The sequence below is a fragment of the Acartia tonsa genome, chromosome 2, assembly GCF_053477335.1.
Source record: "Acartia tonsa isolate MP-2025a chromosome 2, ASM5347733v1, whole genome shotgun sequence".
NCBI lineage: Eukaryota > Metazoa > Arthropoda > Copepoda > Calanoida > Acartiidae > Acartia > Acartia tonsa.
In genome coordinates, this window is record NC_137261.1 from 48299977 (window position 1) to 48326156 (window position 26180).

General features: G+C 32.9%; 3 protein-coding genes across 3 annotated transcripts in view; all 3 read left to right on the forward strand.

The window, feature by feature from the left end:
* LOC145312052 (lysosomal Pro-X carboxypeptidase) lies at positions 1-8602 on the forward strand. The gene is made up of 10 exons (XM_080151188.1): positions 1-159; positions 1447-1556; positions 2390-2443; positions 2797-2901; positions 4436-4804; positions 5483-5743; positions 6087-6148; positions 6634-6726; positions 7159-7358; positions 7806-8602. Exons 1-10 carry the CDS (start codon positions 41-43, stop codon positions 7930-7932), a joined length of 1500 nt encoding a protein of 499 aa, XP_080007314.1. The 5' UTR covers positions 1-40; the 3' UTR covers positions 7933-8602.
* Positions 8597-25655, forward strand: cin (Molybdenum cofactor synthesis protein cinnamon). Its single transcript, XM_080151187.1, has 24 exons — positions 8597-8673; positions 9498-9600; positions 10344-10399; positions 10771-10835; positions 11322-11436; positions 11710-11783; positions 12441-12495; positions 13599-13669; positions 14197-14310; positions 14878-14997; positions 16110-16203; positions 16460-16559; positions 17410-17469; positions 18702-18793; positions 18963-19016; positions 20862-20953; positions 21309-21373; positions 21829-21904; positions 22301-22445; positions 22920-22990; positions 23383-23442; positions 23773-23846; positions 24380-24443; positions 24993-25655. The coding sequence occupies exons 1-24, from the start codon at positions 8622-8624 to the stop codon at positions 25059-25061; spliced, it is 1941 nt and encodes a 646-aa protein (XP_080007313.1). The 5' UTR covers positions 8597-8621; the 3' UTR covers positions 25062-25655.
* LOC145312053 (uncharacterized) overlaps positions 25655-26180 on the forward strand; it is a 17852-nt gene continuing 17326 nt past the window's right edge. Inside the window, exon 1 of the mRNA XM_080151189.1 lies at positions 25655-25784. Within this exon, the coding sequence (XP_080007315.1) occupies positions 25662-25784 (123 nt within the window). The 5' untranslated portion in view covers positions 25655-25661. The remainder of the gene's footprint in view (positions 25785-26180) is intronic.

The window sequence follows — 26180 nt, forward strand, 5'->3', positions numbered from 1 at the left end:
ATGATATGATCTTATTTTCAGATAATGCAATAATTTAAAAATGCAAATGATGTTGTTATCAGTGCTTGTGAGTGTGGCTGTTCTAGCCAGTAATGTTGGCTCCACCAGGAGGATTCTTAAGACTCATACTGAAAACAGAAATAAAGAATCTCAATACAAGTAAGTTAGTTTTTGTTGTAGTAAAGCTACTCTGTTACTAGGGTTTATCTGTTAGATACTAATGTTAACAGTCCCCAATTATTTCCTCTAAGATTTGAATAATTTTGAAGATACTGAAGATATAAATAAGACCCCAATTTTTTCAACTCTGCTACTCTAAATCTAGAAAAGAAATGAGTATGTAGTTCTTTATACTGAATTTAAGGTCACATTCTACCCCCTTTATCTATGGTGTGATTTTAAACAATATTTTTTCCAGTATGGCTCCGAAACCGATTGATTTACGTTGGATTAGAACCGATTCTGAGCCATACTGAAAAATCTTTTAGTACAGGGTGTTTCAAGAGAAATGTCTTTTTAAAAAACTTAGGTAATTATGCATAGAAAATAAAACAATTATGTAAAATCATAAATGTGCCACAATAGGTTTTCCAAATATTTACATAATTGTTTTATTTTCTATGCATAATTAAGTTTTTAAAAAAGACATTTCTCTTGAAACACCCTGTATTATAGACAATTTTCTAAGAGTGATAAAATAAAATTCATAATATTGATGCCTAATCATTTTTTAAATTTTACTTTCAGCATAGGGCTGTCAATAATACGATAATTAACTTTTTCTATTTATTTTCATTTCTGATTGTAAAGAATGAATACCTTTTGAATACGACTAAAAAATATTTCATCGTGAATGTTTTAAAATTTGAATAATAGATAAGTTTTAACTTGTTTTGTGGAAAGATTCTTAGGAATGAATTTCCTTTTATAAGTTTATTCCCTTTTGGTGTCACCAACCATTTTATTTAACTTTAGTTTCTACTTAAAGTTTCTTCATTTATTCATGGACTTTTGTCTTTTCCCCCACCCCCCTTTATATGTCCCAAGATTTTCAGTTTTGTTACTTAGTAGTGGCGTCGCCGCTCCTAGCTTATAAGGGAATTTCCCCTACAGTTGAAGTAGAGATTCACCCCCTTTTTATTTTTAAAACAAAATTTAAGAAAAACAAACCAAGAATTGATTTATGAAGGGTACCTATTGGCTCTTTTTTTCGGGATGAGGGTGTCGTACACTCCTTGAAAATAGCTTAAAACCAATAGAGGATCCGTAGATTCATATATTTCCTGAGAAGCGCAACCCCGCGGTTACCAAAAATCTTAAGCTTTAAATACACAGACAGAAGGCCTCACACTACTTTGCATGAACTAATTCATTGTTCTTTTAAAACAAATTTTCTTAGGCTGGGTAATGCTGCGCTATTAATGAACACAATTGTCTTTGTTCCAGGTATGAAACAGCCTGGTTTAATCAGACCCTGGACCATTTCTCCTTCACCACCAACCAGACCTTCCCACAGAAATACCTGTACAACGACACTTGGTGGAATAAAGATCAACCAGGAAAGATTATCATGAAAATGGATTTAGAATATACGTGGATATTATGACAGGAGAAAAATTGTCGTCAATTAAGGTTGCTTAGATAGAGCTCATTCATTGGTCAGTTTGTTCATTAAGTAGGAGGCGTGGGTATGGGGTAAAGGAAGTTGAGGGGGGCTTGCCTGCTGCAAAATTCACTTTATTAGATAATATGAAAATCTGGTGTAACATACAAGTATTAAAATAAATATCCATTATTATGAATATTTTGGCTTGGTGTGGAACGTTTCCATTGTTTCTGCTAAAATCTCTCATTTGCGGTTTATGTTATAAGACACGCGATTAAGAATCCCGCATTTTTAAACTTTTTTTTCAAATTCCAGTTTTTCACCTCTCTGAAGCTTCTTTGGATATCTTAAAAGCCTTGTATTTATATCAATTAGATTAACAATCACATTAATATGTTGAATTGAATTTTATAGTCAAGTGTTGATTTTAACCTTGAACTAGCATTTTATCAAAAAATCACAAACGTTGTAAGCATATTCTTTAATTTGAGAAAAAATTTAAAGTTATCGCATCGTATTATAGACAGCTCTCCGTCCGTGGATATTAGAGTAGAAAAATACAAGATTTATACCAGTTTTGTTATCCAAGTGGGACTGAAGGCCCGGGTTAACAAAACTGGTTTTGATTTTACGATTTTTATTTTAATATTCGTGGAAGCCATACTGAAAAAAATATTTCTATTCTCAACTTCACATAGCGATTTAAACGCACACAACTAGATGGTGAAAAGGATATTTAAAAGACCTACTTGGTTGAATTGTACTCTCATGATACATCTGCTACAGGTCCTATTTTCTTCTATACTGGAAACGAGGGTATTATCGAGGCGTTTGCAGGTTCACATACAAAACTATTAAAGTTATAACTATTAGTAACAAAGGGGGGAGTTGGGCGTGACACTTTTGGAAACAAAAACAAAAAGTCGAAGGTTTCACCGTCGTTTCTTCATAGTTACACATTGTACCTTTTTAAAGCGACTACCATGCCAAATGTCAGTGCTGTAACTCTTTTTATTTAGTTGAGTTCCTTTGACTTTTAGTTTTGGTTTTAAAAAGTGTCACACTCGCCTCTCCCTTAAAATAAAGTCATTTTGGTTATGAGTTTTGAATGGTAAAATGTCACCTATAACAAATTTTTTTGCTAAAAAAAGTTTAGGTACTACAGTTTTGTATGACGACCATGTTACCAGAGAATTCTGGGTTTATGTGGGACATTGCACCAGAGTTCAACGCTCTGCTCATCTTTGCCGAGCACAGATACTATGGAGAATCTATACCTTTTGGTGGCAAAATAGGTATTATTATATATTTTGATTCTTTGCCAACTACTAGCGGCTTCGCTTCAAGAGGAAATGGGAAGTCTCCCTCATATATAGAATCGTTCTTAAAGCTATAGAGATATTATTTTTATTGTTTAGTGGGTATTTTTTGGGGAGGGGCAAGGGGGGGGGGGTGATTACCGATATATTAAGCTTCAGACTGACAGACATCGTTCTACTTTGTATTATAGGCAACTACAGCTAGACCTAGTTTTCTGTTCTAAATCATTATTTACTTTGTGAAGTGTATGGTCATAAAGCTTTAATTCTTCAGACAACCAACCAATTTAAAAGTTTATCCTGTTTTATGGCCAATTCATTGCCTCAACTCTTACTATTAAGGTAACACAGAACAGAAGAAATTTAATAGTGAACGTCTTTTTTTATGACGTGGTTTGTAATAGAGCTTTAATAATTTGTTTAATTTTTATTTTAGTTACTATAAGGATGTAAAATTAATTTTATTTTAATAGTTATGTAAGCTTAATTATTGAAAATAAAATTCACATGTTTCTTATTAAACTAACTAGTTTTACACTAAAGGTAGAATTTTAATTAGAAGAATATAAACAAAGTCCTAATTATATTACAATTCCTGTATTTTAATAAAATAGGGCTATACTCAAAAAACGCCCATCTCAGAAAACGCCTGTCTCAAAAAACGCCCATCTCAAAAAACGCCTTTTTCATAAAATGCCTACTACATTTTTAAAAATTGTCTTGTAGTGAAACATGTCATTATAAGGTATTATGTACATGTATTGTACAATATGTACATTATTAATCTTCTTATTGAAATATCTATTCCTGAAGTATAATGTCACTCTTGTACATTCCTTAGGCACTTTTTATTTTTTTAAGCATTTTGAGCAACAACATACTAAAGGTTTGCTTTTTGAAAATTGGTCACAATTTGATAACAAAAACTTTTACCTAGTTAATTAATGTTTTAAGTTTCTTTGTTTCATTAGGTATCATATATCTGCAAACAACTATCAGTTATTAAAATAAGATGAACAACTATTAGCTCTATAAAACATACTTCTCATTTATTTTCGTTATCATTTGAAGCCGAGAACGAATGCGTCCATTTGTTCCTTCTTCCTTAATTGATGATATTCAAATATTTGATATTGATTTTCGCAATGTCGACTAAAATTTGTATTACTGATAAAAGAACGCACCAACAGACAAACACTTTAGATAGTTTTGCTGTTCACAACAGAAATAGGTATTTATGGCATCGTATTATAGACAGCTTTCCATGGATATTAAAATAAAAATTTATAAGATTAAAAGCAGTTTTGTTAGACCTGAGGGGATGAAGGCCCTGTCTAACAAAACTGGTATTATTTTTAATGTTTTTTTTATTCTAATATTCGTGGAAAGTTGTCTGTATTTTGATGCTATTCATGATTTTTTAGTATGGCTGAGAACTAAATCTAATCCACCGCATATTAAACTGTTTAGAACTATAGGTACTAGAAAATAAAATATATTTTTTGTTAAGGTAAAGACCCAGCCAAAGTTGGGTATCTGACTTCAGAACAAGCCCTCGCTGATTACGCCGAATTAATCAACTACATCAAACAGAAAAATCAAAATGCGGCTGACTCACCGGTGATCGCATTTGGCGGCAGCTACGGCGGTATGTTAGCCGCCTGGTTTCGCACCAAGTATCCGCATGTTTGTGCTGGCGCCATCGCTGCGTCAGCGCCTGTTGCCCAGTTTACCTCACCCTGTGATGCGTTTGGCCGCATTGTGACATCGGACTATACTGCAGCCGTCAGCAATGGAACCTGCTCCCAGAATATCCGCAAATCCTGGTCTGCACTGGATAGGCTGGCCAATTTGACTAACAATGGTAGTGCAACTGCAGGTTAGAGATTCTATTTATATGTACCTTAATTTTTTCCAATATTCACTTTTCTAAGTTTGTAAATATTTAAAAGTGTATCTTATAACAACAAATAATGTTTTCAAGAAAATTTTATGATATAATTGTAAAGAACAAAATACTGAATTAATTTCATAATGTTTTGCTTACATAAATACCTACCGACATATTCGAGTTATTTCACTGATTGTCTTTTATATTTTCCCTTAATATGATACTTATTACCTACATTTTTTTTTTATTAATGTCCGCAAAAAAATATATTTTCTATTGAATCCCGCATTAAGAGAGGGTTAGGTTTCTGGTAGAATCCGTAAAGGCGTGTGTTTTAAGGCTTAAAAATAGTAGTAGAACGATAATATTCACTAAATATGTGTATTTCTTATTAAAAGGAACTATAGAGAAACATTTTTTTAAAAAGTAAACATAAATTTTTCTCGTATTCATTCGAATCCGGTGGATAGGAACCGGTTCTCATCCATACGAAAAAACTATGCCTAGCATCGTATTATGTCCAGCTTTCTACGAATATAAAAATAACTATTATCTTATAACACATAACCTTTACGGATTTTACCAGAAACCTACCCCTCTCTTTTTGCTGTGCTTATTTAATACCATATCGTCTTAGTTTGTAACATTCAATTTTTATTTTCCCAGGCATCGACTGGATCAACAAAAACATGAAGCTGTGCAGCCCTTTCACCCACCCGGAAAACGTGACCACTCTGAAGAACTATCTAAACGAGATGTGGACCAACATAGCCATGATGGACTACCCGTACCCGACCTCCTTCCTGGTGCCGCTGCCCGCTAACCCCGTGAACGCCGTCTGCTCCAAGCTGGAAGGGACCTACGCTACGGATGAGGAGTTGATCACGCATATCTTCCAGGCCACTAGCATTTATTTTAATTTTACAGGTAAAATTTTCTTTTCAATACTTGTATAATAGTTTGGGAGCGATTAACAACACCTCCCCCCCCCCCCCCCCAGAGACCCTCAGTCTGTACCAAAGTATCTTGCTAACCATTGAACCGATATCGACCTTTACGGTGTACCTTTCCAAAGGTTCTGGGAAGGTTTATAAATATATTGGGGGAGAGTACTACTACTTTCTTAAGATAAATCACACCTTTTTTTAAAAATGCCTCTACAGACCTCTACACTAGTATTATTACATAAGTTAGTAAGTTTTCATAAGCTTTTTAGTCTATTTTAATCTTATGTCTGAACCAAGAGGTCAAAAAATATTTATTTTTGTAGGTGCTGCTAAATGTTTGAACCTGGAGGAGGAAGACGATATTGGAGCAGACATGTGGAATTATCAGGAATATTTACATTACTTGCAATTCTAGTATAGCTTTGCTTGAATCAACTAAAACAATTTTAATTATTAATCTTAGCATTTTATGTCTGTAAAATTCTAACTAAATTGAATATGAATATCTTCGAGATTTTATCTTGTTAAAAACGGTCAGATTTTCTAGATACAGTTTATATTATGTTATGCTTTATGTCGAAATTCATAATAATATTTTTTGTGTTGGGGAGGGGAGGAGACATTGAATTGTACCAAATCCCCTAGCCCCTGCAGGGACACTAAAACCTGGTTTAACCAATCCACTGCCCGGGTCTACCTAAACGAACTATTTTAATACCGGTTTTGTGAAATTGGTGCACCTTTAACAAAAAAAAATCATATTTCATGATCAGAGGGAATTTGCCAGTTTATTTTGTTGAAAAAATATGCGGAAGTTCATGCATAGGTACCATCCGTTCGATGCATCAAGTAATGTAACAATTTAACCTACAGGCTTGTAGTGAAATGGTGATGCCTTTCTGTTATGATGGTGTTAATGATATGTTTGAACCTTCTAAATGGGACATCAGAGAGTTTGCTAAGGTAAATTAATTAAATTAAGACTTTTTGCCAAAAACCTGTTGTAAACCAATATCTTTTTGCACGAACTTTGGAGGGAACTTTAACCCACCTGGGCTACCCAATTTCCAATAAAACCTAAACTAGACTAATGAAAATAGGGGAGATAACCTAGACTTTTAAGGAGGGGGGAAGTGAGGTGGTGCTTACGCCCCTAAAATTTTGAAATCTATCATTTACCCCCTCCCCCTTAAATTAAAACAAAAACATTTGATTACCTCCCTCAAACCTTTGAAACCCCTGATTTTACTCCCTGAAAAAAAACTTTGATGTTATTTGAGGTTATCAGTGCTCAACAGGGTACCACCAATTGTGTAAAAGCGCTTAATCCCATCACAAAAAATATCTCTTGCTAAATGTCATTACTCCTTATTGAATATCTTTTTTTTTTATCAGAGTTGTGAACGTGACTGGCAAGTGGTGCCCCGCCCCAACATGGCCAACCTCATGTACGGCGGCCGCAACCTGGACGCCGCCAGCAATATTATCTTCAGCAACGGCCTGCTGGACCCGTGGTCAAGTGGCGGAGTGTTGAAAAGTCATGGCACAGTGGTTACGGTGGTCATTCCGGAGGGGGCGCATCATTTAGACCTTAGGCATGAGTTTCTAAAATATAGATAAAATAAAGATGGGGGGGAGGGGCAGGAGGAAGTGGACACCCAGGCACGATTTCTCTTGGGTGGGTGGTGCGGGTACCATCCCCCAAAAAGTTTTAAATTCATTTCTAATTTTTTTATGAGAAGATACTTTTTAAAATAATATTACTTGTTTTAGCTGTCTTTGGGTGCTATCAAAGTAGTATTAACAATAAATGACAGCCCCTTTAAATCGTTCGAAAGAAAATATTTGTTTATCAAAATAATTTTGCTGTTGGACATAAGTATGGAACATATTTTAAAGTTTGAAAATGACACGAAACAATGGATTTATTATTTTTTGGATACCCCCATCCTTACCATTTACCCCATACCATCCCCTCCTACTGTATGAACATACTGACCAATAATTGAGTTCCATATATATTCATGAAACTTATGTTAAAGAGGAAGTAATCCTGCGGATCCGGATTCTGTCATCACCGCCAGAAAAACTGAGAGAAAATACATCAGAAAATGGATCGCCATGGCCACTAAAAAATCCTTAAAGAAAAAGTCATCTTGGGTCCCATAGAAGAAAATTAAAGATCATATTATATTTTATTATGGAATTATTTGATTCATTTTAATTTGTTTCACAATCCGTTGACATTTATTTTTAATCCTCAAACAAGGATGGCAATCAGAATTTAAAATTAGTAAAAATTTAGTTTTTTTGGCGCGGATTGTATCCAAATCAGTTTCGTATAAATTGTAATTTTTAGACTAAATCTTAAAAAAAAATGCTTCATATTGTCATTTCTGATTTGTAAAGCAAATAGATTAGAATCTCGTATATTTTGATTTCATCTTCAAATTAAATTTCCAATGCATTTAGTGGCTTTCAGTAATTTCGATTTTTATTTTTATATGATACATAAAATTGCTTTCAAATTATGTATATGCTGATTTGATTTTTGTCACAATTTTTAAGCTTAATTCATACAGATAAGACAAGTTAAATCAAACTATAAAGATATTTATTTAAAGATTAGAAAATTATGAATAAATTCATTCTGAATTAGAATTATCGCAAAAATGTAGGTCAAAATTATTACTATTTTATATGATTTTATATTTTGGTTAATAACATTTTATATTATTATAATTGATAAATCCTTTACAATGGAAATTATTATGTAAATAAATATGATTAGAAAACAGATATTTTCTCTATTTTTATGTACCTAATAAGTTACTTTAGATTTTCAGAAAAAATATAAGATGGCAAAAGTTGGAATTTTGACAGTTAGTGATTCCTGCTCTACAGGACAAGGCAGTTATTTTTTCTTACAGTTTTTAGCGGCTTTGCCCCTAGCATTTTGGTGCCTTTTATTCAATGAGTAGAAAAGAGCAGAAAAATAGCCTAAAACCATTAAAAGACTTAAATCGAAAGTTAAAATGCATAAAATCACTCAGGTCCTATGTGATAGTTCTATATTTTATGTAACGGACCGAAAAACTGTTTTGATAGGATAAGATGTAAAAGCAAAAGAATGTTTTATTTGCCTTATCCCTGTAATGGGTAGTTAGTTATTCAGTAACATGGATCTTAAGGAATAAGATAATGTTGCATAAATTGGTGCACACCTCCAATTAAAGTCTAGACAAACTTCCCTCTATTGTATGTATATTAAAATTATTGGACCCAATTAAGATTCATTTAAAGTCACAAAGTTTTTAAGCTAGCGTATAAGATAACAGATTATAAAACTTTGGCGACCAACCAAGTATGTCCAAGGGGGGTAAAGGGGTAATTTTATCATTTTACCCTCCCCCCCCCCCCTTCAAATACATAATACCTTCCCACCCCTTGAAACCCCCCCCCCCCCGCCCAAATAAAACAGCTTGGACGTCCTTGCGACCAATATAATATACAGTACAATATCTCCTTGAAAGTTTTATATGTGAGCTAATAGTTTTTGATGCTTTCACACAAACTTCGGTTGGGCACTGATAACCCCCCGTCCCCCTTATTTTTTAAATAAATGAAAATTAGAGGGGATACTTTGTTTTCACACAAATGAAAAACTACCTCACCCCCCCCCCCCCTTATTCCATTTTTTATAAACGCTAGGGGATTGTAAAACTCTTGTTTAGGTATTGACAAGTCTGGTCCTGAATTGGTAAGCTTGGTTGAATCCTCCAATGTCGGTCATGTGACAGAAACTCAGTGTGTGCCTGATAATGTACAAGAAATTAGGTACCTAGCCAATCAAGTATTTTTGCATAGAAGAAACTCTTCATCCATATTGGTCCTTATCCATAATTTGAATCTATAGATTTACTCACTCTTTTCTACATCTCCTGAGCTGGATCTTTAAATCATTTCAATGGTGCGCACCCCGATTTAGCGCACCATTGAAATGATTTAAAGATCCAGATCTGGTTAAAGTATATTTTTACATCTGTTTGAAATGGCTTACCTAGTTTGACATTAAATCTGATTTTGGAACATGTTTATTGTACATTTTAATAGCAAAGCAATTCTATAATTTATTTCGTTCGTCCGTAATGCTAAATGTGATTTTCTCGGCTTTTAATTAAGATAGACTGATGATTTTTTTGTGAAAACGCTCCTTACAAAAGGGCATCTAGTAGGTATTAAACTTACTTGATGCTACATAATACATTTATGTGTATTTCAGATAAGATATTCGAGATTTTCTATTAAATATCATATCCTTTTCTCACTATTTTCATACCTTTTAAAAGACCACTGAACATTAGCTATGGATCCCCATAATTTATTGGGGGCATCTTTATATCACATAGACAAGGACGACCAAGATTTTTTTATTTTAGAGGGGTGAAATTAAAAACGAAAATTTTTGGGGTGGTAATACTAATCATCCCACCCCCCCCCCCCCCTTGGACGCCCCTGTCTGTCTTTGATTTTTTTTGTGCTTCGCTTCTTATTAATGTTGTCATCCCTGTTCTATTAAGGAAAGCTTTACTGAACTGGTGTGATAACTTGAAGCTAGACCTTATTATAACAACAGGTTATTCATATTTCATACATTTTCTGACATGGACTATAGGAAGAAGAAATAAAGTTTTTAGGAAATGTCCAATATCTAGGGGCGTGCTGAATTGGGTTGTTGGGGGGGGGGGGGGGGAAGGGTACCAATACTCCCCTAGTACAAGATATTGGGAATAATTGCCTTCCCCATTTTTTACGGCCTCAAGGTTTCACATTCGCACCCTATATGCGAATCACTGTGCACGCCTCTTCCTTTATCATTAGATTTTACTAAAATATATCTATTTAGAAATACTTTATCGAAGAAAATACTATTTTAATTTAACCTGTTTGTTACCTAGTACAATCGTTGATACTTTTAGTCCCATAATTATCCTTTTTTTTACCCAGGTGGAACAGGTTTTAGTCCAAGAGATGTTACTCCAGAAGCTACAGTATCAATACTGGATAGACAGGTAAATATATCAAATGGATGAGAGCTACAAGTAGTATTTAGTGATAATGGTCCCCCCCCCCCTTTTTTTTATTTCTATCTTTCTGTAATGTGTGCATTTGTAACATGTTTTTACTTAAGTGAAAAAGGCTCACCCTTTATTGATAGAATGGTAATGCCTTCAGCTTGTCTAAATATATAAAAAATTACCTAGATACCAACCTAAATTAGCCGCTTTATTGGATTTGTGTATATGTATATATGTCACTGTCGAAGTATTAGTGTGTCTGTCTGCTTATTATTTTGAATTTCATCACCATTTTCATTTAGTTTTACAAATTTTTGTAGCAAAATCTTTAAAATTTCATTCCCTTTCGTTTTAAGAGGTTTTTACTTCTGAAGGGACAGATATTTATTATTTTATTGCTTACTACATAAAAACTTATCTTTTACCTATCATTTTATTTATGTAAAAGTGAAGTATTTCATTTAAAATTAATTTTGTTAGGCTCCAGGGATGGTCCATAGGATGTTATCAGGAAGCCTGGCAGTTACACCCATGGCAGCACTTTCCAGGCCTGCTGCTGGCACCAGAGGCAACACAATCATTATCAATATGCCAGGTTTATAAACTCTTTTTAAAATATTCGCCCCAAGAGGTAATGGGAAGTTCCACCTGAAGTTCCCTATCGGTTACCGAGATCATAAGCTTCAGACGGACAGATTAGTAATGTAGTTTCCCCCTTAGACAAAAGATAAAGATTTAATTCAATTTTTCAAAGAATACGCAGTCAGTAGTTGGTTTATTTACCAGAAAAAAATAAATTAACTGTCAGTGTTTGAAACTTATTTGGTAGAAAATAACTTAGCTTTTTACATATATTTGTAAATTGTAGGTAGCCACAAAGCTGTGAGGGAATGTTTTGGCTTCCTACAGCCAGTTCTTGGACACGCTATTGATCTTGTACAGGTAGAATTAGAGTTTTAATGAAACCAGGAACAAGTATGTCTATAAGTAGCGTAGCAACAACAAGATAACACTATATTTAAAACTAGCGGATAATTATGATATATGATTAAAAAACAGTTAATTAAGATTCAATGAAGTAGTAACAATTTATTGAGTATCTCTGCTCCAAGCTTTTTTTTATACATATTTTTGTGGCCTTATAGTTAATTTTATTTTTAATAGGAACTGAGTAGTCTTTCGTTCATTGACGGACTAGTTTACGGACATAGGTAAACTATTAACAAGAATTGTTGCGATACTAAGAATTTGAGAATATTTTTAACGTTTTTCATTATTGTATATGTCACATACATACCTACATCTTTTAATTACTTTTACTTTAGTTTAGCAATTCATAGATTTTTCCATTCGCAGATAATTATTTTTTTTACATCGCTGATACGTGATAACTGGATTATTAAAAAATTATATTTCTTAATTGAGTAAGCTACTGAAAAAATCTTTGATTAAAAAACATCGAAACTTAAAATAATTAAAATTATTTAAGCAAACTTAACTACTGTATTAATGAAAAGATTGTTAATGATTTTTTTAGTTATGAGTTATAACACTTAAATTATATGGATATATTAATTCTTCATAATTACTTCTTTTCAGGATAAAAAGTCACCAGTAAAATCTTTACATGAATCAATGCAAGGAATAATACCAGGTGACATTATTTAATATTTAATTTCACATAGATATAACACCTAAAAACAAAACTTTCTGTTAGTAATGAATTTGTCATATCCAGGTAAAAGGGAATGTGATTCTGACAAACAATTCTAAGTGAAAATTTCCTCTCAACCCCTTCCCTTTTTTCTCCCCGTTTTTACTCCAACTTTACTCCAACAAAATATTTAATTTTCGGCAATTTCAAATAGAATTAATTGGCTGAATAGCAGCAGCCCCTGGTCATATCTAATAGTATTGATAAAAATCATTACACTCTTGTTCTTTTTATAAAATTAAAAAGTATAAAAAAATCACAGTTTGAAGCAAAATAGTACGCTAGCCTTACTAAGTCAAGAAGTTATATTTCCCCCCACTTTTTACAGTAAAAAATAAGTGAATGAAATTGATGAAAAAGTAATATTAAAAAAATTTCATGATAGTCAAAAAAGATTTGGGCTAATTCTCGTAATTTGCAAGAGGAGCATCAGCTTGCGGAAGGGGGAATGTTTCCATTAAAAATGGAATTTAGATGTGTTCCTATTTTTTTCTGTTCATATATTTTTTTTAATCTTTTCTTTAAAAAAAAATCACAACTTAGTTTTGAGAAGATATAAAAAATCTTTTATTATTATTTAAAAACTTATTCATTGCAAATACAAACTGAAATTTTTAAAATTAATTATTAATATTTAATCCATAGTCAACCCAATATTAGCAGAATTTTAAAATTATTAGGAATTAGGAACACATTAGAGTTAATTTTTCTTAAAAGTGACAAAATGTAGTTTAGGTAATTTTTAAAAGTTTTAACCATGTAGTTTTTTGAAGAAGAAAAAATTCATTATTTGATATTATTAAATCATAAAAAGTAGGCCAGATTCTAAAAATATTATTAAAGGGGGGGGGGGAGGAAGAGTCAAAACCTCCCATATGATTAAGTTTTAGTAGGCCTTCCTTCCCCATGATTATCACCCCCTGGCAAAAACTTGTCCACGCACCTCACATAAATAAGTAAGATTTGAAAGTAATAATGTTTTTACAAAATAAAGGTAAAATGATTTATTCAAGTACAAATTATTGAAATATTTTCCAATTTAGGATGTGTGTCAGATAATGTAACAACAATTCCAGTACATTCCTGTCCTCACCATCATAATCCAACTCTACAGGTGTTGACAAGTTTATCATTAAGATCTCTAAAATGGCTAAAAAATTATTCAGTGGTTCTTAGATAAGAAGTTATGAATTTAATTGTTTATTGTATGAGTCAGGTTCACCTCTTCAAGAAAATGTATGTTTCACTTTGTAATAAATATCAAATTATAAGAAAACCCTTTGGATTAAGGCCGATGGATCTTTCCTTAATAATATTTAATAGGACTTACATTTATGGTTCGATTTTAAAAGATTTTTAGCTAGGTATCTTTAATCAGACTCTTACTAAGGATTAATTTCAAGTCTAGATACAGTTTTATGAAGATGTTGAATCTTCAAATTGTCACAAAACTCGGCCCTTCTGCAAGTTTGGCCTTTGTACCTCCTTGTTTATCCGACTTAATATGAGATTTATTACAGTTAATAGGTTTCAATTTGTTACATCAATTCCAGAATTTTTTCATCACCTGTAATATTTCTTATTTAATTGTGTTTCTTTTTATATTTTTTTTTTGATGATATATTTTGTTCTTACCTGTAGGAAGTAACTAGTGGAGGTGTTGCTGGCAGACTCAGACAATCTCCATACCCCATGATTTCTGTTCAAGATGCACAAAATATTGTTTTGAAAAAATGTGATCTACTTTTAAAGCAGGTGAAAATATATTTTTATTAGGAAATTTAGACAACACAATAATGTCTAATGGGGGCTACGCCCGTAGAAATAAAAACAGGCACTCAAGTGTAGAAGGGGCAAGTCGACCCTCCACTTTCCATTTTCCTATGGGCTTCTTTTTTTTCTGTACAGACTTTGGGCAAAAGAGAGGTCTTACTCATTAAAAAAAGATTTTATCGAGAAAAATTGATTCTGATTTTTCTTTGTTTTTAATTGCAAATTATATACCTTTTACTACTTAGAATTATTTCTACTCTACATTCATTTTAAAAAGCTCTAATTTCAAAGATTTTAATGTGCTTAACTTTCAGAGTCAAATTGCAGGATTTAAAATACTAAATATTTTTTAAAAATTATATCTTAAATGAATAGGTACATTACCACTTGAAATATCTTGAAAAATGTGATTGAGTATGCAACTTATATATAAGAAACATAGCTTTTTGTAAAGTATTAGTTTAATAAGTTTTTTTTTAACGGCTATTGATGATAAGTAGAGTAACTTTGATTTAAGTTTGCAATTCTTATGAAAGTTTTGTTGATAAGGTTAATGGTGTTGGTATGCTTGATATTGAGACCGTATCCTTCACTGATGCTATTGGCAGAGTTCTAGCTGAAGATGTGGTTGCTAAAGATCCTCTTCCACCATTTCCGGCAAGCATTAAGGTATAAATAAACCAGTGTTTGATTTTGTTGATGTTAAAACCTTTTCTTTCATATGACTAAGTTTAACTTTTTAAGTGCCTCTGTTCATTACTATGTGTCATGTAATCATACTTATTATGAATTAAACGAAGATGGTATGAGGTGTTCTCCATCACACTCTTTTCTTAAAGTTCTGAGGTTAATCTTTAAAATAATTTGCCTCACTAAAATCAGTGAGGCTCCCTTAAAATTTAGAGGGGATAAATTTGCCTCAATAAAATTTTAGTGGGGTAAACTGATTTTAGTGAGGCAAAAGTTTTTTTTTAAGAATTCATCTATGAATTATACAGTACGTGGAGAATACCTATAAAATGTTATTATTACATTTAGGATGGTTATAATGTAATATCTGCTGTTAGTTCTTGGGTACGTACAGTACATGGAGAATATAGAATATTATTATTATTTTTAGGATGGTTATGCTGTAATATCAGCTGACCGAGCTAGTGTAAGTACAGTACATGGAGAATATAGGATATTATTTTTAAATTTAGAATGGGTATGCTATGATATCATCTGATGGAGCTGGTGTTCGTACAGTACATGAAGAATATAGGATATTATTATTACATTTGGGACGGATATGCTATCATCTGACGGTGCTGGTGTACATACAGTACATGGAGAATATAGGATATTATTATTACATTTAGGATGGGTATGCTGTAATATCATCGGATGGAGCTGGTGTACGTACAGTACATGGAGAATATATAATATTAATATTATATTTAGGATGGGTATGCTGTAGTATTATCTGACGGAGCTGGTGTACATACAGTACATGGAGAATATATTAATATTATTATGATATTTAGGATGGGTATGCTGTACAGCCTGTAATATCATCTGACGGAGCTGGTGTACGTACAGTACATGGAGAATTTAGAATATTATTATGATATTTAGGATGGGTATGCTGTAATATCATCTGACGGAGCTGGTGTACGTACAGTACATGGAGAATATAGAATATCATTATTATATTTAGGATGGGTATGCTGTAATATCATCTGACGGAGCTGGTGTACGTACAGTACGTGGATAATATAGAATATTATTATGATATTTAGGATGGTTATGCTGTAATATCATCTGACGGAGCTGGTGTACGTACAGTACGTGGAGAATCAAGCGCAGGCTATAATCCAGATCTTAAACCTATTGGTAAGTGTGATTTTATAAGGAAAGTGGATGGGGGACGGGGTGGGGAAAAAATCTAAGAAAAAAAGAGTTACAGCACTGAAATATCTCTTATCGTTGTTTTAATCAGGTAAAATGTGAAACTATGATAAAATGGCGGCGGAACCACAGTACATTTGAAAATTATTCTAACTGTTTAGACAGTGCGATAAATTACATAAACTAAACGGCTTTACGGCTGAGCCACCAGGAATTAAAAAGGTTTTATGTTTACGTTTAGGAACTGGAGAAATAATCCGAATAAACACTGGAGCCCCAGTCCCACCAGGAGCTGACGCAGTCGTCATGGTGGAAAATACAAAGCTTATCAAAGCTAGCAGGTTTATTAGTATAATCCTCCTTAAATATTAAGTAGTAAGCATTTTTTGTCTGTAGCGAAGGATCTTGCTAACCGCTGAACCGATATGGTCCTCCTTTACAGTGAAGCTACTTATAGGTCTCGGGGTGGTTTTAGGCTATTTTTCTTCCCTTACACATTTCTTAGAATATAGAGCCCCTAGGTGCTAGGGGCGCAGCCGCTAGTGGATAGCTATAGAATAGACGCGGATATTACGACAAGGGAACAATTTTTTTACTTCAGGTTGTTAATATAAACATCACTTATTGATCTGTTCTTTCATTCATTAGGAGGGGATGGAGGAAATCGTTATTTTAGCCAGTTACAAGTTTTTCCTTTTATTAGAGTCTATGATAATCTTGTGAAAAATCCAATAAAAAAGGATAAAATGATCAATCATGCTAGAGAAGGTTGAGTCATTTTATAATGGAAAGTTCTGTTTTATAGTGATATTGTTGTGGTGATAAAAAAGATTTAGGCTATTTTCCAATGTCATAAGAACACATCGTATTATATCCAGCTTTCTACGAATATAGAAATGTACAATCATAAGATTAAAACCAGTTTTTTTAGCCGGTGCCTTTGGCACCTCGGGGCTAAAAAAACTAGTTTTAATCTCATAATTGTACTTTCTATATCCGCGGAAAGCCGTTTATAATACGATGCGAGAAATAACTATTCCCGTATATGGAATTAAAACCAATTTTGTTAGCCCGGGCATTTGGCCCCTTGGGTCTAACAAAACTAATTTTAATAGCATAATTTTTCATTTTTAAATCCGTGGAAAGCTGTCTATAATACTATGCAGTAAATAGCTATTAATTTTATTGTAGTGATGGTGAAGAATTGGAGGTAGAAATTTTGTCGGCACCAACACCAGGTTTAGATATCAGGTAATCAATAATTATTGACACTATCTGTTAAAACTTTTAACAAAATCATAACAATTATACATAAATATAAACTAGGATGACAACATCGATAAAAGCGAAGCTTTACAAATCAGAAAGTAAGACAAATGAGAACATTGATATGTAATGTAAGAATAGAAACAAATTTGACATTTGAGTCTATTTGGAAGTTTGAACAAAATTATTTTGTTTGATTTGGACGTACTTACATTTTAAGACTTGATTATAAAGACGCTTAGCTTATAACATTAAACTTAATGGTCCTAGGAATCCATATTTTAGATAGATATAACCATAGGTATTAGGTATAGAATATTATATTTAAAATGGACGTACAGACTTGATTATAAAGTTAGTGCGCTTTCTAAATCGTATTCTACATTCTAACATTCCTAAATTAACGATTTGAGCTATTTGTTAAGAAGGGACGAACCGAATATAATTGTAGAATAGCCTCGCTTTAAAAAAGTATTATGTTTTTGATTAGTAACGTACACTAAGATATTCATTTCTAAAATAATTTATATTCATATTTTAATTTGTTTTAGTCAGAAACAAAACAAATACGTTTTAATGAATATTTTAAATAAAACACATTTTCATAAAAATTACTAAATATTTCATTAATTTTAATATCACAATTTTGTCTAATTATCTATCAGAATACAAATATATTACAAGAACAAAAATTAGTTGTGAATTTCATAAATAATAAAAAGTATATATTTAACATATAAAGTTTCATATTTTATAAAATTAGCTCCAGTTAACCTACTAAAAGTATATTCTAATTGGGGTGTTATTTTTGTACTTTGGACCTAATATGAGTGTTTAATCCTTTTAGCATATTAGAATAGATCTTATATTACATTATTTTGAGCATTGCAATTTTCAGGAAAACAAAAACGGCGTGGGTTAATGATTTTGATATCTCTATCCTTAAATAAAAGTAAATGAATGTCTGATTGTCTGTAGCTTAGGATCTTGCCTACGGCTGACCGATATAGTATCGTTTACTCTGAAGCTTCCTATGTAACTATTTTATTTACACCATCTCATGAGAAATCTCATAAAAATTAAATATGAGGTAGAGGGTCTACTTTGCACTCTTCCCACAAGTCCCCCTAGAGGTCTCTAGGGTTGTATCCGCTCATTATATTTAATTTAAAAGTAAAAAATGTCAAAGTTGTCATAATGTAAATATGTTTGTTAAGACCTATTGGATCAGATATCCGTGTAGGGGAAGTTGTCCTCCAGAAAGGATCTACCCTTGGACCTCCAGAACTTGGAGTCCTGGCGGCTGTAGGTAACAACCAATTTAATTTACCTGTGTAGGACAATAGGGAGTGAGGGGATTGTTATTAGGGACAATATCTCATAATAGGGTACACTAACTCCCCTCCCCTAAAATAGTCACAAACTAATTTTCCAGCGGTTATCAAGATCTTTATTCCGCTAAATTTAATGTTTGTTAGGTGTGACAAAGGTGAAAGTAACAAGACAACCAGTAGTTGGCGTTCTTTCCACAGGTCAGATATAGGTAGTTTAGACAACCAGTTGTTGGTATTCTTTCCACAGGTCAGCTATAGGTAGTGTAGACAACCAGTAGTTGGTATTCTTTCCACAGGTCAGTTATAGGTAGTGTAGACAACCAGTAGTTGGTATTCTTTCCACAGGTCAGATATAGGTATTGTAGACAACCAGTAGTTGGTATTCTTTCTACAGGTCAGATATAGGTATTGTAAACAACCAGTAGTTGGTATTCTTTCCACAAGTCAGTTATAGGTAGTGTAGACAACCAGTAGTTGGTATTCTTTCTACAGGTCAGATATAGGTAGTGTAGACAACCAGTAGTTGGTATTCTTTCCACAGGTATGCTATAGGTAGTGTAGACAACCAGTAGTTGGTATTCTTTCTACAGGTCAGATATAGGTAGTGTAGACAACCAGTAGTTGGTATTCTTTCTACAGGTCAGCTATAGGTAGTGTAGAAACCAGAAGTTGGTATTCTTTCTACAGGTCAGATATAGGTAGTGTAGAAACCAGAAGTTGGTATTCTTTCTACAGGTCAGTTATAGGTAGTGTAGATAGACAACCAGTAGTTGGTATTCTTTCTACAGTTTAGTTATAGGTAGTGTATATAGACACAGTAGTTGGTATTCTTTCTACAGGTCAGTTATAGGAAGTGTAGATAGACAACCAGTAGTTGGTATTCTTTCTACAGTTTGGTTATAGGTAGTGTATATAGACACAGTAGTTGGTATTCTTTCTACAGGTCAGTTATAGGTAGTATAGACAACCAGTAGTTGGTATTCTTTCCACAGGTCAGCTATAGGAAGTATAGACAACCAGTAGTTGGTATTCTTTCTACAGGTCAGTTATAGGTAGTATAGACAACCAGTAGTTGGTATTCTTTCCACAGGTCAGCTATAGGAAGTATAGACAACCAGTAGTTGGTATTCTTTCCACAGGTCAGATATAGGAAGTATAGACAACCAGTAGTTGGTATTCGTTCCACCTGTCAGCTTTAGGCAGTATAGACAACCAGTAGTTGGTATTCTTTCTACAGGTCAGTTATAGGTAGTATAGACAACCAGTAGTTGGTATTCTTTCCACAGGTCAGATATAGGAAGTATAGACAACCAGTAGTTGGTATTCTTTCTACAGGTCAGTTATAGGTAGTATAGACAACCAGTAGTTGGTATTCTTTCCACAGGTCAGCTATAGGAAGTATAGACAACCAGTAGTTGGTATTCTTTCTACAGGTCAGTTATAGGTAGTATAGACAACCAGTAGTTGGTATTCTTTCCACAGGTCAGCTATAGGAAGTATATACAACCAGTAGTTGGTATTCTTTCTACAGGTCTGTTATAGGTAGTATAGACAACCAGTAGTTGGTATTCTTTCCACAGGTCAGCTATAGGAAGTATAGACAACCAGTAGTTGGTATTCTTTCTACAGGTCAGTTATAGGTAGTATAGACAACCAGTAGTTGGTATTCTTTCCACAGGTCAGATATAGGAAGTATAGACAACCAGTAGTTGGTATTCGTTCCACCTGTCAGCTTTAGGCAGTGCAGCTTCTCTATAGATACGTGGTTCGTCCGTCTGTTAGTCATAGTCCTTAAATTATTCAAAAATGTGGAGATAGGATTTAAAAGATACTTTTGCCATATCTTTTTGTGTTCTTTAAATTAAAATAGGTACATAAACGTAATCGTCCTTTTTTACCCTGTCTAAACTGTTGACATTTTATCGATATGCAATTTTAAGAGACTTATGTCGACTATTTTGCTAAAATCAAAAGTAGTAATGGCTGACAAAATACCGACAGTAAGTTAGTATGTCTTAATTGAAATAGTTTTGTGTTGAACAGGGAATGAGATTCAAGATCCGTCTGAAGAACTAAAGCCTGGGCATATTAGAGATTCAAACAAAACAACTCTGAAATATCTTGTCAAGAGCAAGGTAAGAATATTAGTATGTTTTAAATGGACGTACGGACTTACTAGTAATGGTTATATACTACGTATTCTAAATCGTTCCTTTTGTTACAGGAATATTCTACTAAAGTTTGAAATCGATAGGACAATTCTAACATGTCTAAATTAACGAAAAGAGCTGCCGAAAGGACCCGGCCCTAATTATAGAAAAGCTGTGTTTTTAAAAAGTTTATTTTTGTTGAATTCAAATTAATTTTATACTAAATGGGAAAAATAAAATAAGTAAAATTTGAAATTCTTTACTAAATCGATGAAAATATAATTGATTATTAATGTTTCGGGTCTAATTTTAATTGAAATAATTTTTTTTGATTATTTAGGGTTTTCCAGTTGTTGATTGTGGTATTGCAAAAGATGACCTTACTACTCTTACTGATAAAGTAAGGTAATGACTATTTTCCTGATCTCCTCAGCACCTCCCCAGAGGCTAGGGACGAAGCATCTAGAAATAATAAATTTAACACTACTTAAATTAATACGTTCAAAATATAGAATAACTACGCTTCCTCTTTTAACTATCATTGCTTTAAATATTTCAGTTTGTTTGTCATTGAATTCATCATATTATAACTTTAAAATTCAGCTGGATGTATTAACCTTTTCGTAAACAACTAATCCATTTTTTGACAAGTTAATTTTTTACACACAAGTGGGTTTAAATTTAAGACTTATGCACGGCTGAGGAGCAGCTGCCGAGCCCTGATTAGAATTGACAAAGTTCAGAAGTATATTAGAATTAGTTGAACCTGTCCAATGTCAACCCTACAGGCATTATTTACTAAAATCATCATATGATATGCTTACCTAACCTAACCTGTCTTAAGCTGCATATCAATTCAGGGAGTCATTGGAAAGTTGTGATCTATTGGTGACAACCGGAGGTGTGTCCATGGGTGACAGGGACCTTCTTAGACAGGTATTGGTAATTTCAAATAGAAATAATTTGCTGAATCACGGCCCCTGAATTTTCTGAATTAGAAAAATTTACTTACAATTTTCTACAAATTTGATTTATTGCCTATTGTTCTACCCCTGAATCCCTGTCATTTACGGATTTATTTACAGATTACACAATTTGGGTAAAGTTCCTTTCGTGGCCACGCCCCTTAAGGGGCGATTCTTTGTTTTTAAAATGGCTTTGGAGAGGTTATTTTAGGTTATGTTAGGTTATATTGGGTTAGGTGATTGCCCCGCAGGGTAAGAGCCCCCCGCAGGGGCTAGAAATAGAAGAAAAGCTACTGTGAAAATACGAAGAAACGCTCCTTAAGGGGCATTGCCACGAAAGGGACTATGCCCAACAATTTATATAAAGGTGTTGGTGTCCGAGTTTAAAGCAGAAATTCATTTTGCTCGTGTCAACATGAAACCTGGCAAACCTACAACCTTCGCTACTTGTGTTGTGGGGGATAAGACAAAATTAGTTCTTGGCTTACCTGGAAATCCTGTTTCTGCTACTGGTGACTTTTTTAAAAATACTAATCTGTTTGATTTGTAAAAAGGGGGGGGGGGGTGGTGGGTGTCATTGCAACCATTTCGTAATCAATGCGCATATTGTACTTAGAATCCGGATTTGATTATAAGTTTTTTCGTTCGAGATTAAGAGGGGGAACTATATACTGAATATTTATCTTTTCCCATAACTTCTTATAGGCTGAATCATACCCATAATTGATATATTGAATGAATTAGTATATATGTTTAATCTAAACAATTACCTGAGCTGGATCTTTAAATCATTTTAGTGGTGAGCCAGATCGGGGTGAGCCGAATTTCAGCCAATCACAGCGCGGCATTTCATAAAATGCTGTGCTCTCATTGGTGGAAAGTTGGCTCACCCCGATCTGGCACACCACTAAAATGATTTAAAGATCCAGCTCTGGACTTACTTGTGGTGACCCTTTTCGTATGTTAGCAAATCCTAAATATTTTAGTGACTTGTCACTTGTACGTCTTAGCAGCCTGTAGAGCTTTAAATGGACACAAGAAACCTCTACCCGGAAAGGTAATAGTCAAATGAATGAAATAGGTTGTCTGTCTGTGTATTTATTTGTCCTTTTAGTAAGTTTTTTTTGTCTGAAGCTTAAGATCTCAATAGCTACAGAACTGATTGAATTCTTCCTTTTATGAATGCTTCACATAGAAACCATAATGGTGTGAGGCTATTTTATTTTTAGATTTAAGCTTTTTTTCTGCACCTACTCATGACAAGTTTCATAACGAAATTGGGATTCTAAGTGCCTTTTGCACACTGATTACGAGATGGTTGCAAGGCCGCTCTTACATTAAAAGAATCTGTTTCGTTGATATTATAATCAGATATTAATTAAGTATTATTTTTTTTAAAATAATCAAAAGGTTTACCTAAATATTATTTAAACATTATTTTATTATTAGGTTAGGTCATTGTTGAAAACTGACCGACCAATACCTCTGGACCCCAGACCAGAATATCAGGTAGAATTTCTAAAATTATTTATGAAATATAGGCGGCAGATATTCTAGAGGAAATGCTCTTATTTAGTTATATTGTTATTTTGAACAATTATAAAACGCTAGTTACTTTACCCCTAGCCTCTAGGAGAGGGCGGGGAGGCAAGGAAAATATAAAAGATAAAGATATAAAGATCCCCTGAAAATTTTATCATATTTGTAATAGTATTTTCCGAGAATTTTAGCTTCAGATAAAAAATCTTTCCTATAAAACTCTTTTCCGTTGGACCCTTTGACATTATACGAGGGCGAGGCTATGCTACGTATGGATGTTGTCATCCTTGTTAATTTAAGAGAGTTTGGGTAAAGTTTGAGGCTGGCAAAAGCGTCGGAGTGGCAACAAATACTGGCAATCAAATATCTTCCAGGTAAGGAATACATTTTCCAGTGCGGCTTCTAATCCGATTAATAACCGCTGGATTAGAACCGGTTCTAAGTCATAAATAGTGATAGTTATGAATATTAAAAAATCATGAAATTAACACCAGTTTGTAAGCCCGGACTATTGGCTCTCAAAACTGCTTTTATTATTATAATTTTTCAATTCAATATCCGTGGAAAGCTGTCTATAATACGATGCGATAAATAACTTTTTCTTTTCAATATCTAAAATCACATTTGTACTAAATTTTAATGTAAGTCGACCCCTGCCTAATTTTAATTTAAGTTTTTAAAAGTAAAAAAATAAGACAGGAGCAATTTTTTTAGGTTCGATTTCTCTTGGGAGGGTTGTTGTGGTACCCTCCCCTAAAATAGTTATAAAGAAAAACTCCAAAGACCTATGATAAGTTACAATGTAATCGGGTAGCGAAATCTTTCGGTACAGACAGACACAAACAGAAAGGATTTAAACTTTTTAAATTATCATGTAATAATATTAAAAATTTGATTAAATGTTCAGAACTACAAGTGTGGCTCAGGCAAATGGTTTACTCATTCTCCCACCAAGATCAGATAAACTTAAGGTTTGTTTAAATGCTTTGATAATTAAAATGTTTTTATTGTGTTTTTAATGGAACAAAAGTATTGCCTTTTAACCCAATTACCATTGGCAGAAATAAATCATCAATATTTTATTTTCACCAATTAAGAAAATAAGATATGGTAATTTATATCAAGGTTGATAGATGAATAATACTTTTGTTCCCTTTATAAAAATACTCTGTATTTAAAATTTTAAACAATAAAATATAATTTCTTGGATGTTGCACTATATTTTCATTTACTCTAAAAAAGTGATGATCACAGCTTGCTTAAATAACGATACCTACCATCCACCCCCTTTACCCTATCCCCTACTGTACCAGTACGAACTGACCAGTAAATGGGGTAAAAATTAGCAACCTAAATTGACGACAAATTTCTCCCTGTCATTTTATCCAAGTATACCATTTATACCCATTAACAAGAACGAATTCAATCACTAAAGCAAAATTTGAATATAAAGAAATTTTAGGAAACTATTTTATCTAACGCAACTAACTTATTTCCAATAAAGATTACTTTATTTGTAGGAGATACCTTCTGGAAGTAACATGGAGTTCGATGTTATCTTGATTGGTGATTTAACCGTGGAAAACTAATTGTGATCATCAAAAATTACATAATATAATATCTTACTTACATACATATATATATGTTTGTTATGTTAACTAATTTTTGTTAAATATTTATACTTTTTATACTAATATTATATTATATTAGCTAACGTTTTTAATATTCATAATTTTTATACTTATAATATTACATTATATTTATTTTTGTCTTCCTGTTTTTAAATAAAATTGCAAAGTCAATTATAAGATTAACACAAAATTTAATACTTTAGTGAATAATATTTGTAATGTAAAGGGGACCAAATACAAATAAGAACAAGTGATTTTAAGCACCCTCCAACAGTAATATAAGGCATTCTTTGCATTTTTGCACTTTGAACTCAACAAAACATTGATTTTATTTCGTCAAAAATTGCCTTTTTAATTTTTTTTGACGTAAAAACATAATGGAACTTAATGCAACTTATGTTTTTAGTTAAGATCATTTAACTATATTAAACAAAACCTATTATATTCACAAGAAAAAAAAATACTCAAGATCACTGCTGGTAGGTGCCTAAATTAACTTGCTCTCGTACGCGCATAGTCTCCCTTATTACACAAAATACCTCTTATTTCAGATGTTAAATGCCCAAAAGGCCAGATCTGCGTGAATTTGTGCTAGTGAAACGAACAATGGAGCAAGTCAACATGGACAGTGCAACTAATGGCATATCTTCTAGTCCCCCTCCACAAGCTAAAAAACCTAAGGTAGAAAAACACTCGTCATATAAAGCCAGGAATAAGGTATAGCCAACAAGAAAAATGGATCTAAAATAATGCTTTGGGTGGGAAAAAAAGATAGTCTTTACTACGAAGCGTTGCCCCCCAAGATCACGAAAAAATCAGCAAATATTTTTCAAATTAATTCAGTTACAATTTTTTATAATTCATTCATTGGATAGTTTCAGATAATATGAAGCTATTAGAAAAAGCGGTTCTTTCTGTTGCCAAAAAGCACTGAAATCCCCTTCCTTATTTATTATAGTTTCGTTACATAGTTTACAAGTTTTGGATATTTAATTTGTATTTAACAAAACAGTTAGGTATAGTATGAAATAACCTCCAAGTACCCAATGGAACAGGACCTTTTTATAGAGCCGACAC